At 46.6% G+C, this 16,529-nt stretch overlaps 1 protein-coding gene across 1 annotated transcript in view; it reads left to right on the plus strand.

Moving 5' to 3' along the window:
- Positions 1–16,529, plus strand: part of LOC139390880 (E3 ubiquitin-protein ligase znrf2-like) — a 77,812-nt gene that overhangs the window by 51,167 nt on the left and 10,116 nt on the right. Inside the window, exon 3 of the mRNA XM_071138278.1 lies at positions 15,058–15,163. Within this exon, the coding sequence (XP_070994379.1) occupies positions 15,058–15,163 (106 nt within the window). The remainder of the gene's footprint in view (positions 1–15,057; positions 15,164–16,529) is intronic.

The following is a 16,529-nucleotide window of genomic DNA, read 5'->3' on the forward strand; positions in this document are numbered from 1 at the left end:
GCCTACCTAGTATAATACATTCCCTGCATCCTTTCTCTGTCCAGCTCATACACAGAGAGCACTAAACCATGGCTAAATATGAATTTAGACAATACCACAGGATCAATGTTGAGCCTCCTCTCATTCTAAACAGTGAACACAACACACCACTGAGCCCTGAGTCTGATTCAACAGCACAGATCCTGGGTAACTCTAAAGCCACAAGGACTCCTTTTAGACCTGGAGGGCCACGCATACACACACACACACCGAAGTCCTCTCTGTGTGGCACAGGCTGGGCAGGAAGCCCCTATAGGCTAATTACAGTAAGGACAGGGAGATAAGGCCATGATGATGAGTCAGTGTGGACAGGTATCAATTAGTCCCTGCTTTTCAGGCTCTTCTTTTTTTGCTGAAAAGGAAGTTGGCAGTAAGTTGGAATGTGGAGAGTCCCAGCAGAGAACCCTGCTCTGACACTGAGCCAAGAGGAGCAGCTTTAACATGCAGGGCAGCAGGCAGGCAGGCATATCCAGAGAGGGAAAATAGAGGAGAGAGAGAAAGAGACGGGGAGTGGAGAGAGAGAGAGAGCCAGACTGCCCATTTAATCAACCAGGCCAAAGCCAGCTGCACTTTCCCCCTCCACAACCCTGTCAATGCCTGCAAAGAACCACAGGGCTGGAGTGTGGAGTGTGGAGGCTGGAGACAGCCCTCTCTTGGCGGTGATCAGAGAGTCTATTGGTCTGACAGATAGAGATAGATAGGCCACATTTTCTATGGTTTGTTCCATGTTAGAATAGGGTTTCACCGTTTGATTTATGGTAATATTGTACCATGATTGACACCTCCCACCGCTCCTGTTTCTCTCTGTTATTCTTGGCTGGGACATGGTGGAAAAACAAAGTTACAAAAGGGCTTGAGAACCTGTGTTTTGATCTTCTTTGCTGATGGAAAACACACCTTTACTTGTGTGTGTGCATTTCCATGACGATAGAAATCCCCTGCTGAGAAGCCGTCTAGCAGTTCTGTGCTCACTAGTTTCCCTGTCCTAGCACTGTCTCCCTCTACAGTACTACAGTACACTTACACTCTATTCCCTAAAATACTAATACTAAATAGGATTCGTTATCTATCCTAATACAGTCACATTGGTGTAAATAATGTGTTTTTGAGAGAAGTAGAATACGTTCTGAACACTATTGATGATGATTTTTATCTTGGTGGTGTTCATCTGTCGGCTACTTAGAGTGCATTCAGGTTAATAATACACTGTATTAATATGCCATTCCTTCTCTTGGTCAGCGCTCATGATTTAAATTAGGGCTAGTCCCAAATGGGCCCTGGTCAAAAGTAAGGGAATAGGCTGCCATTTGGGGCGGACACTTACTGTCACGTTTCCTTCCTCCCGTTTCTAGCTAGAGAGCCAGTTTTTCCAGAGATTGTTTTGCTAATCATCCGTTCTGTGTCTGTCTGGTATATAGACGACCCATGACACACGCTAACGTCACCGACCCCATTACCACAGTAGCATGGTCCTCCATCACGACACAGGCCTCTGACCTGTCGTTAGACTCAAAGATGGTGAATCAGCTGCGCATGTTAACGAGGGTTAGTGTGAGTGTGTGAGTGTGTGAGAGTGTGTGAGTGTGTGAATGTGTGAGTGTGTGAGTGTGTGAAAGTGTGTGAGTGTGCGTGCAACTGCTTGCATGTGTCCTGAAGTGATTGAAATGAATGGCCAGTGGTCTGTGTAGAGGGAGATGCTAACAATGTCTTTATGAGGCCTGTGTAGTCTAATGTTGATCGAGACTTTTCCCTGGTTCCCTAACTGTCCCTGTCTGTGTGTCCTGAGACTATTACTAGCTGAGCTCAGTCCAGACAACACACACTAACAGAGTTTAGAAGCTGTAATCTTTGACTTTTAGCACACACTCACACATGCAAACACAGATGTGTGTACACACGCTTTCTATCTCTCTCTCTCTCTCTCTCTCACACACACACACACACACACACACACACACACACACACACACACACACACACACACACACCCCTTACACCAAACACACACACACACACACCCCTTACACCAAACACACACTCACAAATACACACACACGCCATACATCCTGAAGGTGTTTATCAGCATGTTCATGTGCTTCTGAGCTGTTTGCTTTGTGCACCTCAAAGACAGTCTCTAATAGCCCCCGCGCTTCCCCCCCCCTCCCCCATCCTCCCCCCCCCCCCCCCCATCATCTCCTCCCCACCTCCTCCCCCCCATCATCCTCCTCGTCCTTCCCACCTTCTCCTTCCCCCATCATCCTTCTCCTCCCTCCCCCAACCTCTACCTCGTCCCTCCTCCTCCCCATCCTCTCATACCATCCCCATAGCCATCAGTACTATTGGAATTGAAACACATCGCATTGCCACAATGTCTCTTCTTTGTTTAAGCAAACAAGTATAGACTGCCTGCATGTCTTGTCTTGTCTTGTCCAGGTATCCTACTGCCATCAACAGGCACAATAAAACAAGCATGACCCACACACAGGCTTTTCTAGGGCACACACAGCCATCTGATACAGATAGATCATCCTGTGAAGAAACCCTGGTGTGTCATTTAAAGGGAATATGAGAGGAGTTTCTCAATGTGTTTCTATGATTAGCTCTACATGAAAAGCTTTCACCCTCCCCATACAGACCCCACCCTCCCCATACAGGCCCCACCCTCCCCATACAGACCCCACCCTCCCCATACAGGCCCCACCCTCCCCATACAGACCCCACCCTCCCCATACAGGCCCACCCTCCCTATACAGGCCCACCCTCCCCATACAGGCCCTCCCTCCATACAGACCCCTCCCTCCCCATACAGACCCCACCCTCCCCATACAGGCCCACCCTCCCCATACAGGCCCCACCCTCCCCATACAGGCCCCTCGCTCCCCATACAGACCCCTCCCTCCCCATACAGACCCCTCCCTCCCCATACAGACCCCTCCCTCCCCATACAGACCCCACCCTCCCCATACAGACCCCACCCTCCCTATACAGGCCCACCCTCCCCATACAGGCCCTCCCCATACAGGCCCCACCCTCCCCATACAGACCCCACCCTCCCCATACAGACCCCTCCCCATACAGGCCCCAACCTCTCCATACAGGCCCCACCCTCCCCATACAGGCCCCACCCTCCCCATACAGACCCCACCCTCCCCATACAGACCCCTCCCCTTACAGACCCCACCCTCCCCATACAGGCCCACCCTCCCCATATAGGCCCCTCCCTCCCCATACAGGCCCCTCCCTCCCCATACAGGCCCACCCTCCCCATACAGGCCCACCCTCCCCATACAGACCCCTCGCTCCCCATACAGGCCCACCCTCCCCATACAGGCCCCACCCACCCCATACAGGCCCCACCCTCCCCATACAGGCCCCACCCTCCCCATACAGATTAACCAGCATGATCATTACACAGGCGCACCTTGTGCTGGGGATAATAAAAGGCCACTCTAAAATGTGCAGTTTAGTCACACAACCCAATGCCACAGATGTCTCAAGTTTTGACGGAATGTGCAATTGGCATGCTGACTGCAGGAATGTCCACCAGAGCTGTTGCCAGAAAATTTAATGTGGCAGTACGTCCAACGACCTCACAACCACAGACCACGTATAACCACGCCAGCCCAGGACCTTCACATCCGGCTTCTTCACCTGCGGGATCGTCTGAGACCAGCCACCCGGACAGCTGATGACACTGAGGAGTATTTATGTCTGTAATAAAGCCCTTTTGTGGGGAAAAACTCATTCTGATTGGCTGGGGCTGGCTCTCCCATGGCTGCGCCCCTGCCCAGTGTGAAATCTTTATATTAGGGCATAATGAATTAATTTAAATTGACTGATTTCCTCATATGAACTCTAACTCAGTAAAATAATTCAAATTCTTGCATGTTGCGTTTAAATTTTTGTTCAGTATAAATGGGGGCTGGGCTGTGGGCTGTAGTCTGGGCAGAGGAGAGATAGAGAAAAGCACTATGTTATCATAAAAGGGAGGAGGACAGATGGAGGAGGAAACAGGTGGAGGAAAGAAGGCTTACCCTGCACACTCCCCCCTCCCACCCGGGTGCTGAGGTCCCCTACTGAGGGAACCAGAGCAGGAAGGGAGCAGAGGAAGTCTTGACCTGGGTTGGGTCTGAAAGTGTCAGAGGTCATGTTGAGATATTGTCTGATACCCTGCTTGTGCTTTGGTCTGATCACTCCAAGGTCCTGCATTGGCTAGTCCGTTTCAAATAAAATGTTATTTGTCACATGCTTTGTAAACAACAGCTGTAGACTAACAGTGAAATGCTTAGTTACGTGCCCTTCCCTTCAAAGCAGAGAGAAAAAAAAATGATAGAAAAATAATAACACACATAATATATATATTATGAATATTATTATGAATAAATAAATATATTATGAATAAATACACAGTGAGTAGCGATAACTTGGCTGTATACACGGGGTACCAGTACCAACAAGCTCTCACAGTCTCACGTCAGAGTTAAGACATTCATCCATGTTTCTCAGATGTCAAATTTGTAAGTGTTTGGTTACTTCTCTGTATCGTTCCAAGGTTAAGTTTAGACATTAACTCTGAATGGTTAAGGTGAGGGTTAACTTTTGGAACCATAAGCAGATGTTTACACCTATCCGACAAACCCGTCCACAACGCCTTAGCAAAACTGAAACCTACTCCTCTCTAGGTTTCTTCCTAGGTTTTGGCCTTTCTAGGGAGTTTTTCCTAGCCACCGTGCTTCTACACCTGCATTGCTTGCTGTTTGGGGTTTTAGGCTGGGTTCCTGTACAGCACTTTGAGATATCAGCTGATGTACGAAGGGCTATATAAATACATTTGATTTGATTTGATGCTTGAAGGTAACAGCGATCATTGTTGCCCCTAGTAGCCAGTTTCCATGTCATCTCTCAACGTCCTCAGACATGGATGTACGTTGAATACTGACTTGAATCACGGGTGACCTGCCTGACCAGTACCGAGTGGATGTGCAGGGGTGAAAGGTAAATGAGGTAGATGTGTACATATAGGTAGGGATAAAGTGACTAGGCAACAGGATAGATAATACACAGTAGCAGCACCCCGTATGTGATGAGTCAAAAGAGTTATTGCAAAAAGGGTCAATCAGATAGTCTGGGTAGCTATTGGTTAACTATTTAGCAGTCTTATGGCTTGGGAATATAAGCTGTTCAGGGTCCTGCTGGTTCCAGACTTGGTGCATCGGTACTGCTTGCCGTGCGGTAGCAGAGAGAACAGTCTATGACTTGGGTGGCTGGAGTCTTTGACAGTTTTTAGTGCCTTTCTCTTACAAGGTCAGAACGTGACAAATGCTGTATGCTGTTGCTGCATATATGATATACAAGTAACTGCCAAAATAATGACCTGCCCAGCATTTCATACATGACCCTAAGCATGATGGGATGTTAATTAAATCAGGAACCACACCTGTGTGGAAGCACCTGCTTTCAATATACTTTGTATCCCTCATTTACTCACGTGTTTCCATTATTTTGGCAGTTAACTGTACACACAATGTGTATGTGCGGTTATGTGTGTGTGTGGTGCTGTGCATAGTGTGTGTTCGCCCTCCCTCTATCTGTCAAGGTCACTGAGAGGATGTCATAAATCCAGTCTAAAGCACTGACCATCCCAGTCTCAGCTCTGAGCAGCCTGCTGCCTGCAGCCCAACACATACCCACCGCTCCAATGTCATGTACACCAGAAACACTGCTGATTAGCTCTGTTTACCATGCACGTACACACACACACACACATATAAACACACAGTGCCAAATCTTTCTCTCACACACACACACACACACACACACACACACACACACACACACACACACACACACACACACATGCCTCTCTCACACACACACACACACACACACACACACACACACACACACGCCTCTCTCTCACACACACACACACACACACACACACACACACACAGAGACGCCTCTCTCACATGCACACACACAGTCAATACACCCAACGTCATAAACTATGTTATTCAGAAATGTTCAACGCAAGGTAGAGACACACACACAGCTGGTCTCCGGAGCTATACAGCCCAGGTCTATTCCTGTAGCAGTGGAAACAGAGTCCAGGCTAAGATGAACACATACACACCACAGCAGCTGCCCTGTCACTGGTCTCCAATTGGATGGAGTCTAGAACCCAACTGTTAGCAGCTCCAGCAGGCTTAAAGGTTACATCACACTCAGCTCTTGTCATGCCTGATGGCACCGATAAAGCACACACACACTGACAGTCAATAACGGTCAGCTATGGATTTAGGTTCAACTCCATTTAAGAACCAATGCCACCTCACATGCTCTCATATCAATGTCCCTGTAACTCTAACTGAAGTGAAATGAAAACAATTTGATCAGAAAGAACATCGTATTGTAAAATAATTTACATTTTATTGGTCACGTACACGTGTTTACCAGATGTTATTGCAGGTGTAGTGAAATGCCTGTGCTTCTAGCTCCGGCAGTGCAGTAATATCTAACAAGTACTATCTAACAGTTTCACAACAAATACCCAATATATACAAATCTAAGTAAAGGCATGAAATTAAGAATCTGTAAATAGATGGACGGGCAATGTCAGAGCGGCATAGACCTAGATAATGAAGAACTATAGCTTCTGGTTACATCACACCCTATTCAGATCATGAAGTACTGTAGCTTACAGGAACTCAAATCCTTCTGTTCACCTGATTTAGAATTCCTCACAATCAAATGTAGACCGCATTATCTACCAAGAGAATTCTCTTCGATTATAATCACAGCCGTATATATCCCCCCCCAAGCAGACACATCGATGGCTCTGAACGAACTTTATTTAACTCTCTGCAAACTGGAAACAATTTATCCGGAGGCTGCATTCATTGTAGCTGGGGATTTTAACAAGGCTAATCTGAAAACAAGACTCCCCAAATTTTATCAGCATATCGATTGCGCAACCAGGGGAGGAAAGACCTTGGACCATTGTTACTCTAACTTCCGCGACGCATATAAGGCCCTGCCCCGCCCCCCTTTCGGAAAAGCTGACCACGACTCCATTTTGTTGATCCCTGCCTACAGACAGAAACTAAAACAAGAGGCTCCCACGCTGAGGTCTGTCCAACGCTGGTCCGACCAAGCTGACTCCACACTCCAAGACTGCTTCCATCACGTGGACTGGGAGATGTTTCGTATTGCGTCAGATAACAACATTGACGAATACGCTGATTCGGTGTGCGAGTTCATTAGAACGTGCGTTGAAGATGTCGTTCCCATAGCAACGATTAAAACATTCCCTAACCAGAAACCGTGGATTGATGGCAGCATTCGTGTGAAACTGAAAGCGCGAACCACTGCTTTTAATCAGGGCAAGGTGTCTGGTAACATGACCGAATACAAACAGTGCAGCTATTCCCTCCGCAAGGCTATCAAACAAGCTAAGCGCCAGTACAGAGACAAAGTAGAATCTCAATTCAACGGCTCAGACACAAGAGGCATGTGGCAGGGTCTACAGTCAATCACGGACTACAGGAAGAAACCCAGCCCAGTCACGGACCAGGATGTCTTGCTCCCAGGCAGACTAAATAACTTTTTTGCCCGCTTTGAGGACAATACAGTGCCACTGACACGGCCTGCAACGAAAACATGCGGTCTCTCCTTCACTGCAGCCGAGGTGAGTAAGACATTTAAACGTGTTAACCCTCGCAAGGCTGCAGGCCCAGATGGCATCCCCAGCCGCGCCCTCAGAGCATGCGCAGACCAGCTGGCCGGTGTGTTTACGGACATATTCAATCAATCCCTATACCAGTCTGCTGTTCCCACATGCTTCAAGAGGGCCACCATTGTTCCTGTTCCCAAAAAAGCTAAGGTAACTGAGCTAAATGACTACCGCCCCGTAGCACTCACATCCGTCATCATGAAGTGCTTTGAGAGACTAGTCAAGGACCATATCACCTCCACCCTACCTGACACCCTAGACCCACTCCAATTTGCTTACCGCCCAAATAGGTCCACAGACGATGCAATCTCAACCACACTGCACACTGCCCTAACCCATCTGGACAAGAGGAATACCTATGTGAGAATGCTGTTCATCGACTACAGCTCGGCATTCAACACCATAGTACCCTCCAAGCTCGTCATCAAGCTCGAGACCCTGGGTCTCGACCCCGCCCTGTGCAACTGGGTACTGGACTTCCTGACGGGCCGCCCCCAGGTGGTGAGGGTAGGCAACAACATCTCCTCCCCGCTGATCCTCAACACTGGGGCCCCACAAGGTTGCGTTCTGAGCCCTCTCCTGTACTCCCTGTTCACCCACGACTGCGTGGCCACGCACGCCTCCAACTCAATCATCAAGTTTGCGGACGACACAACAGTGGTAGGCTTGATTACCAACAACGATGAGACGGCCTACAGGGAGGAGGTGAGGGCCCTCGGAGTGTGGTGTCAGGAAAACAACCTCACACTCAACGTCAACAAAACTAAGGAGATGATTGTGGACTTCAGGAAACAGCAGAGGGAACACCCCCCTATCCACATCGATGGAACAGTAGTGGAGAGGGTAGCAAGTTTTAAGTTCCTCGGCATACACATCACAGACAAACTGAATTGGTCCACTCACACAGACAGCATCGTGAAGAAGGCGCAGCAGCGCCTCTTCAACCTCAGGAGGCTGAAGAAATTCGGCTTGTCACCAAAAGCACTCACAAACTTCTACAGATGCACAATCGAGAGCATCCTGGCGGGCTGTATCACCGCCTGGTATGGCAACTGCACCGCCCTCAACCGTAAGGCTCTCCAGAGGGTAGTGAGGTCTGCACAACGCATCACCGGGGGCAAACTACCTGCCCTCCAGGACACCTACACCACCCGATGTCACAGGAAGGCCATAAAGATCATCAAGGACATCAACCACCCGAGCCACTGCCTGTTCACCCCGCTATCATCCAGAAGGCGAGGTCAGTACAGGTGCATCAAAGCTGGGACCGAGAGACTGAAAAACAGCTTCTATCTCAAGGCCATCAGACTGTTAAACAGCCACCACTAACACTGAGTGGCTGCTGCCAACACACTGACACTGACTCAACTCCAGCCACTTTAATAATGGGAATTGATGGGAAATGATGTAAATATATCACTAGCCACTTTAAACAATGCTACCTTATATAAATGTTACTTACCCTACATTATTCATCTCATACGCATACGTATATACTGTACTCTATATCATCGACGGTATCCTTATGTAATACATGTATCACTAGCCACTTTATACTATACTATGCCACTTTGTTTACATACTCATCTCATTTGTACATACTGTACCCGATACCATCTACTGTATCTTGCCTATGCTGCTCTGTACCATCACTCATTCATATATCCTTATGTACATATTCTTTATCCCCTTACCCCTTAGTTTGGAATTGTTAGTTAGATTACTTGTTATTACTGCATTGTCGGAACTAGAAGCACAAGCATTTCGCTACACTCGCATTAACATCTGCTAACCATGTGTATGTGACAAATAAAATTTGATTTGATTTTTGATTTGGTTACATCACACCCTATTCAGATCATGAAGTACTGTAGCTTCTGGTTACATCCCACCCTATTCAGATCATGAAGTACTGTAGCTTCTGGTTACATCACACCCTATTCAGATCATGAAGTACTGTAGCTTCTGGTTACATCACACCCTATTCAGATCATGAAGTACTGTAGCTTCTGGTTACATCACACCCTATTCAGATCATGAAGTACTGTAGCTTCGGGTTACATCACACCCTATTCAGATCATGAAGTACTGTAGCTTCTGGTTACATCACACCCTATTCAGATCATGAAGTACTGTAGCTTCTGGTTACATCACACCCTATTCAGATCATGAAGTACTGTAGCTTCTGGTTACATCACACCCTATTCAGATCATGAAGTACTGTAGCTTCGGGTTACATCACACCCTATTCAGATCATGAAGTACTGTAGCTTCTGGTTACATCACACCCTATTCAGATCATGAAGTACTGTAGCTTCTGGTTACATCACACCCTATTCCCTCTATAATGCACTACTTTTGACGAGAGCCCATATACTGTAGAGCGAGCACTATATAGGGAATATACTGTACATACTGCACTGCACATACTCTTGCTTGCACAAATACTCTCTTTCACTCACTTACTCTCTCTTTGGCTCTCTTTCTTTATTTTTCTTTCTCGCTCTCTCTTTCTCTCTCACTCTCTCCTCTCACTCTCTCTTTCTCTCTTTCTTTCTCTCTCTTTCTCTCTCACTCTCCTCTCACTCTCTCTTTCTCTCTTTCTTTCTCTTTCTCTCTCCTTGTATCTCTCTGTGTGTCTCTCTCATATACACACACACAACCACACACTGTCTATCAGGTACCTGCCGTTCCCCTGGTAATGCTTATACATTAATTGTCTCTAGGAGATAATAAATATAAAGTGCTGATGTCATCATGCCTTGTTCTATCACTCTCTCTTGCTCCCTCGCTCCGCCATGCTGTTTGTCATCATAATTTTTCTACCCTCCTAATATGTGATGTTTGTCGTGTCTCCTATGTCCTGTACTCTCTGTCTTTCCAAATATCCTGCTCTTCTCTCACTCACTCCCCTTCTCCCTCCCTCTCTCTTTCGCTCTCTCTCTCTCGCTCTCTTTCACTTCCCTTCTCCCTCTCCCCCCTCTCGCTCTCTCTCTCCCCTTCTCCCTCTCTCTTTCTCATATTATCTCAGTTTTGATGGTACTCCACTCAAATCAAATCAAATTGTATTTGTCACATGCACCGGATACAACAGGTGTAGACCTTACAGTGAAATGCTTACTTATAAGCCCTTAACCAACAATGGAGTTTTAAGAAAAATACCCCCCCAAAATAAATAAATTATTCAAGAGCAGCAGGAAAATAGCAGTAGTGAGGCTACAGTATATACAAGGGGTACTGGTACAGAGTCAATGTGTTAGTCGAGGAAGTTGAGGTAGTTGAGGTAAAATGTACATGTTGGTAGAGGTAATATGTACACCGGTTAGTCAAGGTAATTGAGGTAATATGTAAATGTACGTAGAATTATTAAAGTGACTATGCATGGATAATAACAGAGAGTAGCAGCAGCAGGAGGGGGCAATGCAAATAGACTGGGAAGCCATTTGATTAGATGTTCAGGAGTCTTATGGCCTGGGGGTAGAAGCTGTTTAGAAGCCTCTTGGACCTAGACTTGGAGCTCCGGTACCGCTTGCTGTTCGGTGGCAGAGAGAACAGTCTATGACAGTTTTTAGGGCCTGGTATAGAGGTCCTGGATGGCAGGAAGCTTGGCCCGGTGATGTACTGTACCCTCTGTAGTGCCTTGCGGTCTGAGGCCGAGCAGTTTCCATACCAGGCAATGATGCAACCAGTCATATGCTCTCGATAGTGCAGCTGTATAAACTTTTTAAGATCTGAGGACCCATGCCAAATATTTTCAGTCTCCTGGGGGGGAATGGGTTTTGTCCTGCCCTCTTCACGACTGTCTTGGTGTGCTTGGACCATGTTAGTTTGTTGGTGATGTGGACACCAAGGTACTTGAAGTTCTCAACCTGCTCCACTACAGCCCCCTCGATGAGAATGGGGGCGTGCTTAGTCCTCCTTTTCCTATAGTCCACAATAATCTCCTTTGTCACATTGAGGGAGAGGTTGTTGTCCTTGCACCACACGGTCAGGTCTGTGACCTCCTCCCTATAGGCTGTCTCATCATTGTCGGTGATCAGGCCTACCACTGTTGTGTCATCGACAAACTTAATGATGGTGTTGGAGTTGTGCCTGGCCGTGCAGTCATTAGTGAACAGGGAGTACAGGAGGGCACTGATCACGCACCCCTGAGAGGCCCCCGTTTTAAGGATAAGCATGGCGGATGTGTTGTTACCTACCCTTACCACCTGTGAGCAGCCCGTCAGAAAGTCAAGGATCCACTTGCAGAGGGAGGTGTTTAGTCCCTGGGTCCTTAGCTTAGAGATGAGCTTTGAGGGCACTATGGTGTTGAACGCTGAGCTGTAGTAAATGAATAGCATTCTCACATTGGTGTTCCTTTTGTCCAGGGCAAAAGGAACACCAATGTGAGATTGCATCATCGGTGGATCTGTTGGGGCGGTATGCACATTGAAGTGGGTCTAGGGTTTCTGGGATAATGGTGATAATGGTGAGCCATGACCAACCTTTCAAAGCACTTCATGGCTACAGACGGCTATGGTGGTCTGCTTGAAACATGTTGGTATTACAGACTCAACCAGGGACACGTTGAAAATGTCAGTGAAGACACTTGCCAGTTGGTCAGCGCATGCTCGGAGTACATGTCCTGGTAATCCTTCTGGCCCTGCGGCCTTGTGAATGTTGACCTGTTTAAAGGTCTTACTCAAGCCCTGCCACATCCGACGAACGTTGAAGCCGGTGTAGTACGATTCGAACTTAGTCCTGTATTGATGTTTTGCCTGTTTGATGGTTCGTCGGAGGGCATATTGGGATTTTTTACAAACTTCCAGGTTAGTCCTGCTCTTTGAAAGCGGCAGCTCTACCCTTTAGCTCAGTGCGGATGTTGCCTGTGATCCATGGCCTCTGTTTGGGGTATGTACGTAACGTCACTGTGGGGACGACGTCATCGATGCACATATTGATGAAGCCAATGACTGATGTGGTGTACTCCTCAATGCCATCGGAAGAATCCCAGGAACATATTCCAGTCTGTAATAGCAAAACAGTCCTGTAGCTTAGCATCTGCTTCATCTGACCACTTTTTTTATATCCCGAGACACTGGTGCTTCCTGCTTTAATTTTTGCTTGTAAACAGGAATCAGGAGGATAGGATTATGGTCAGATTTGCCAAATGGAGGGAGAGGGAGAGCTTTATACGCGTCTCTGTGTGTGAAGACTCTCTTGTTCTTCTCTAATCGTCTGGAGTTAAGGAAGAATTGACAATTTAACAAGGAAACTAACACTGTGGGATAGAAGGGGTCAAATATCTCCAATACATAATTCTTAAAGATTTTGGATTGGACTCTAATTAATAAATACTAAAATAACAATTTTCTCGAAATTGCATCATATTCCAGCCCAAGACACCTCCTGAAGTGTGTGGGTTTGGGTGTGGGTGTGTGTACGTGTGTATTTGTGAACGTGTGTGTACTTGTGTATGTGCAAGGTCACCAACATCAAAACCCAAGTGGTAGTAGATTATTTATAGAGGAATGCTCTCTCTCTCACCCGCTCTCTCTCTTTCGCTCCCTCTCTCACTCCCTCATTTCAATTCAAAGGGCTTTATTGGCATAGGAAACATATGTTTACATTGACAAACAAGTTAAATAGATAATAAACAAAGGTAACATGAACAATCAAAATGTACAGTAAACATTATACTCACAAAAGAGGAATTAGAGACATTTCAAATGTCATATTATGGCTATGTACAGTGTTACAACAATATACATACCTCTCTCCCTCTCTCCCTCTCTCCCTCTCTCCCTCTCTCCCTCCCTGCCTGCTGTCCTGCCTGCTGTCCTGCTCTCTGTTTAACACACACTGAGTGTGTTGGTCAGTTTTTACAGGAACAGTAGCTGTCCCTTGCCCCCCATCTGTGTTTTCTGTAGCTGTCAGCTGAGCCAGTAACATGTGTTTCTATAACACATCAGATAAAAATAACCAGAGAGAGAGAGAGAGAGAGAGAGAGAGAGAGAGAGAGAGAGATATATATCTATTTTGCCTGGACCCACACATACCCCTGTCCTGCCCAGTCCTGGGTTAACCTTCATAGTGGAAGCAAGTTTGTGCGTTTTGTTGTGTTTGTGTGTATTTAAGTAGGTGTGTGCATGTACACACAATGAACTCTGCATGAGAGCAGTTTTCATTCTCACTTGCTTCCAGTATGAGTAAATAATCAATTATTGAAGCAGGATTTGGTCTGAGGGCTGCAGATAACATGACATACACAACCACAGAACCAACTGTTGAAATAAAGATAGTGCCTCTGTTTATGGGGAGATTGTTTGAGTTATGCAAATTATTAACCCAGGCAGACACAATGGCACAAGTAGGCAAGCACTTGTGTGAGTCTGACATGGCACCCTATTCCCTATATAGTACACTACTTTTGACCAGGTCTCCTTTCTAATAGGGAATATGGTGGCATTTTGGACTCACCCTTGTGTTGTGTGAAGGCAGAATTAAATAAATTATTTTAGGCGACAGTTATTGGGAGTTATTGGGAATATCCCCTTTGCTCATCTGAAACAGTCATCAACCACTAAACATTAACCTTGACTGACAATCCATTGATTTGGTTGTACTAGACAGTGTAGTCTGACTGGGTGAATTATTCCCTGAGTAGAGTCAATAGATGAATATAGAGAATAGATGGTTGTAATGCCGTTCTGTGACCTCAGAAGGGATCCTATGACAGAGAAGTGCTGTGTTGTCAGTCTGGAGTCATAATAGACACTGTAGTAGTGGGATTCCTCCTATCAATTCCACACTATGCAGAGCTTGATGCAGAACAGCACTTGCTTTAAACTATGTGTGTTGTTGTTTGTAAGGAAGGAAGACCAAATGCACCTCTCCATCTCCTCTCAGCATCACGTGTCCCACTGCATTAGAGCCTGCTCCCAATGCCAATTTGGTCCATATAGACTACTCGGGTTTAACCATGGATATAGAGCTCCCCCTTCAGGAAATGTAGTGTAAACGCAATCATTCTTAGCCAATCATGGCGGTATCATGTTGATGTGTGTTTTGATCCTCATAGGTGTTCTCTCTATCTTTCTCTCTCTTTCCAGCCTCCACGCAGAAGCCCTGTGGTTCTTTGCAGGCTGTGACTAGGGCTGTTTGCAGGCTTTGACAAGGCTGTGGTGGTGGAGAGTGCAGCTGGCTTTGGCCTGGTTGATTAAATGGGCAGTCTAGCTCTATTTTCTGTCACTCACTCACTCTCACTCACTCACTCACTCACTCACTCACTCTCTCTCTCCCTTCAGAGGACGTCCTGAGTAAGGATGCAGGGGAATGTGCAATCTGTCTTGAGGAGCTGGTACAGGGGGACACCATTGCTCGCCTGCCCTGTCTCTGCATATACCACAAAGGGTAAGTCCCCATCTCTCTCTCCCCTTCTTTCTATATACCTCTCTCCTTCTCTCCACCTCTCTCTATCACAAAATGTTTCTGTACAACCTAAGACAAGATGGATCTCTCCTGTTTTCCTCAACCGGTACGTGTATGCATAATCTTTCCTGCTCTCTCTCTCTCTCTCTGTCTCCCTCCCCTTCCCCTCTTTTGTTCTGTATACAGTGCATTTACAAAGTATTCAGATACCTTGACTTTTCCACATTTTGTTCCGTTACAGCCTTATTCTAAAATGGATTCAATAGTTTTTTTCACCCTCATCAATCTACAAACAATACCCGTTAATGACAAACCATAAACAGGTTTTTGTTCATTGTTGCTTATTAAATATCACATTTACATAAGTATTCAGACCCTTTACTCAGTTCTTTGTTGAAGCACCTTTGGCAGCGATTACAGTCTTGAGACTTCTTGGATATGATGCTACAAGCTTGGCACACCTATATTTGGGGAGTTTCTCCTATTCCTCTCTACAGATCCTCTCAAGCTCTGTCAGGTTGGATGGGCATTGTCGCTGCACAGCTATTTTCAGGTCTCTCCATAAATGTTTGATCGGGTTCAAGTCCGGGCTCTGGCTGGGCCACTCAAGGACATTCAAAGACTTGTCCAGAAGCCAATCCTGCGTTGTCTTGGCTGTGTTCTTAGGCTCGTTGTCCTGTTGGAAGTTGAACCTTCGCCCCCAGTCTAAGTTCCTGAGTGCTCTGGAGCAGGTTTTCATCCAGGAATTCTCTGTACTTTGCTTCTCTCATCTTTCCCTCAATTCTGACTAGTCTCCCAGTCCCTGCACCTGAAAAACATCCCCATGGCATGATGCTGCCACCACTATGCTTCACCGTAGGGATGAATGCCAAAGAGTTCAATCTTGCTTTCATCAGACCAGAGAGTCTTGTTTCCCATGTGCCTTTTACTGAGGAGTGGTTTCCGTTTGGCCATTCTACCATAATCACGTGGTTGGTGGAGTGCAGCACAGATGGTTGTCCTTCTGGAAGTTTCTTCCATCTCCACAGAGGAACTCTGGAGCTCTGTCAGAGTGACCATCGGGTTCTTGGTCACCTCCCTGACCAAGGCCTTTCTCCCCCAATTGCTCAGTTTGGCCGGGCGGTCAGCTCTAAAAAGGAAGAGTCTTGGTGTTTCCAAACTTCTTCCATTTAAGAATGATAGAGGCCACTGTGTTCTTGGGGACCTTCAATGCTGAAGAAATGTTTTGCTACCCTTCCCCAGATCTGTGCCTCGACACAATCCTGTCTCGGAGTTCTACGGACAATTCTTTCGACCTCAAGGCTTGGTTTTTGCTCTGACATGAACTGTCAACTGTGGGACCTTTCCA

Source organism: Oncorhynchus clarkii, chromosome 3, assembly GCF_045791955.1.
Source record: "Oncorhynchus clarkii lewisi isolate Uvic-CL-2024 chromosome 3, UVic_Ocla_1.0, whole genome shotgun sequence".
Classification (NCBI taxonomy): domain Eukaryota; kingdom Metazoa; phylum Chordata; class Actinopteri; order Salmoniformes; family Salmonidae; genus Oncorhynchus; species Oncorhynchus clarkii.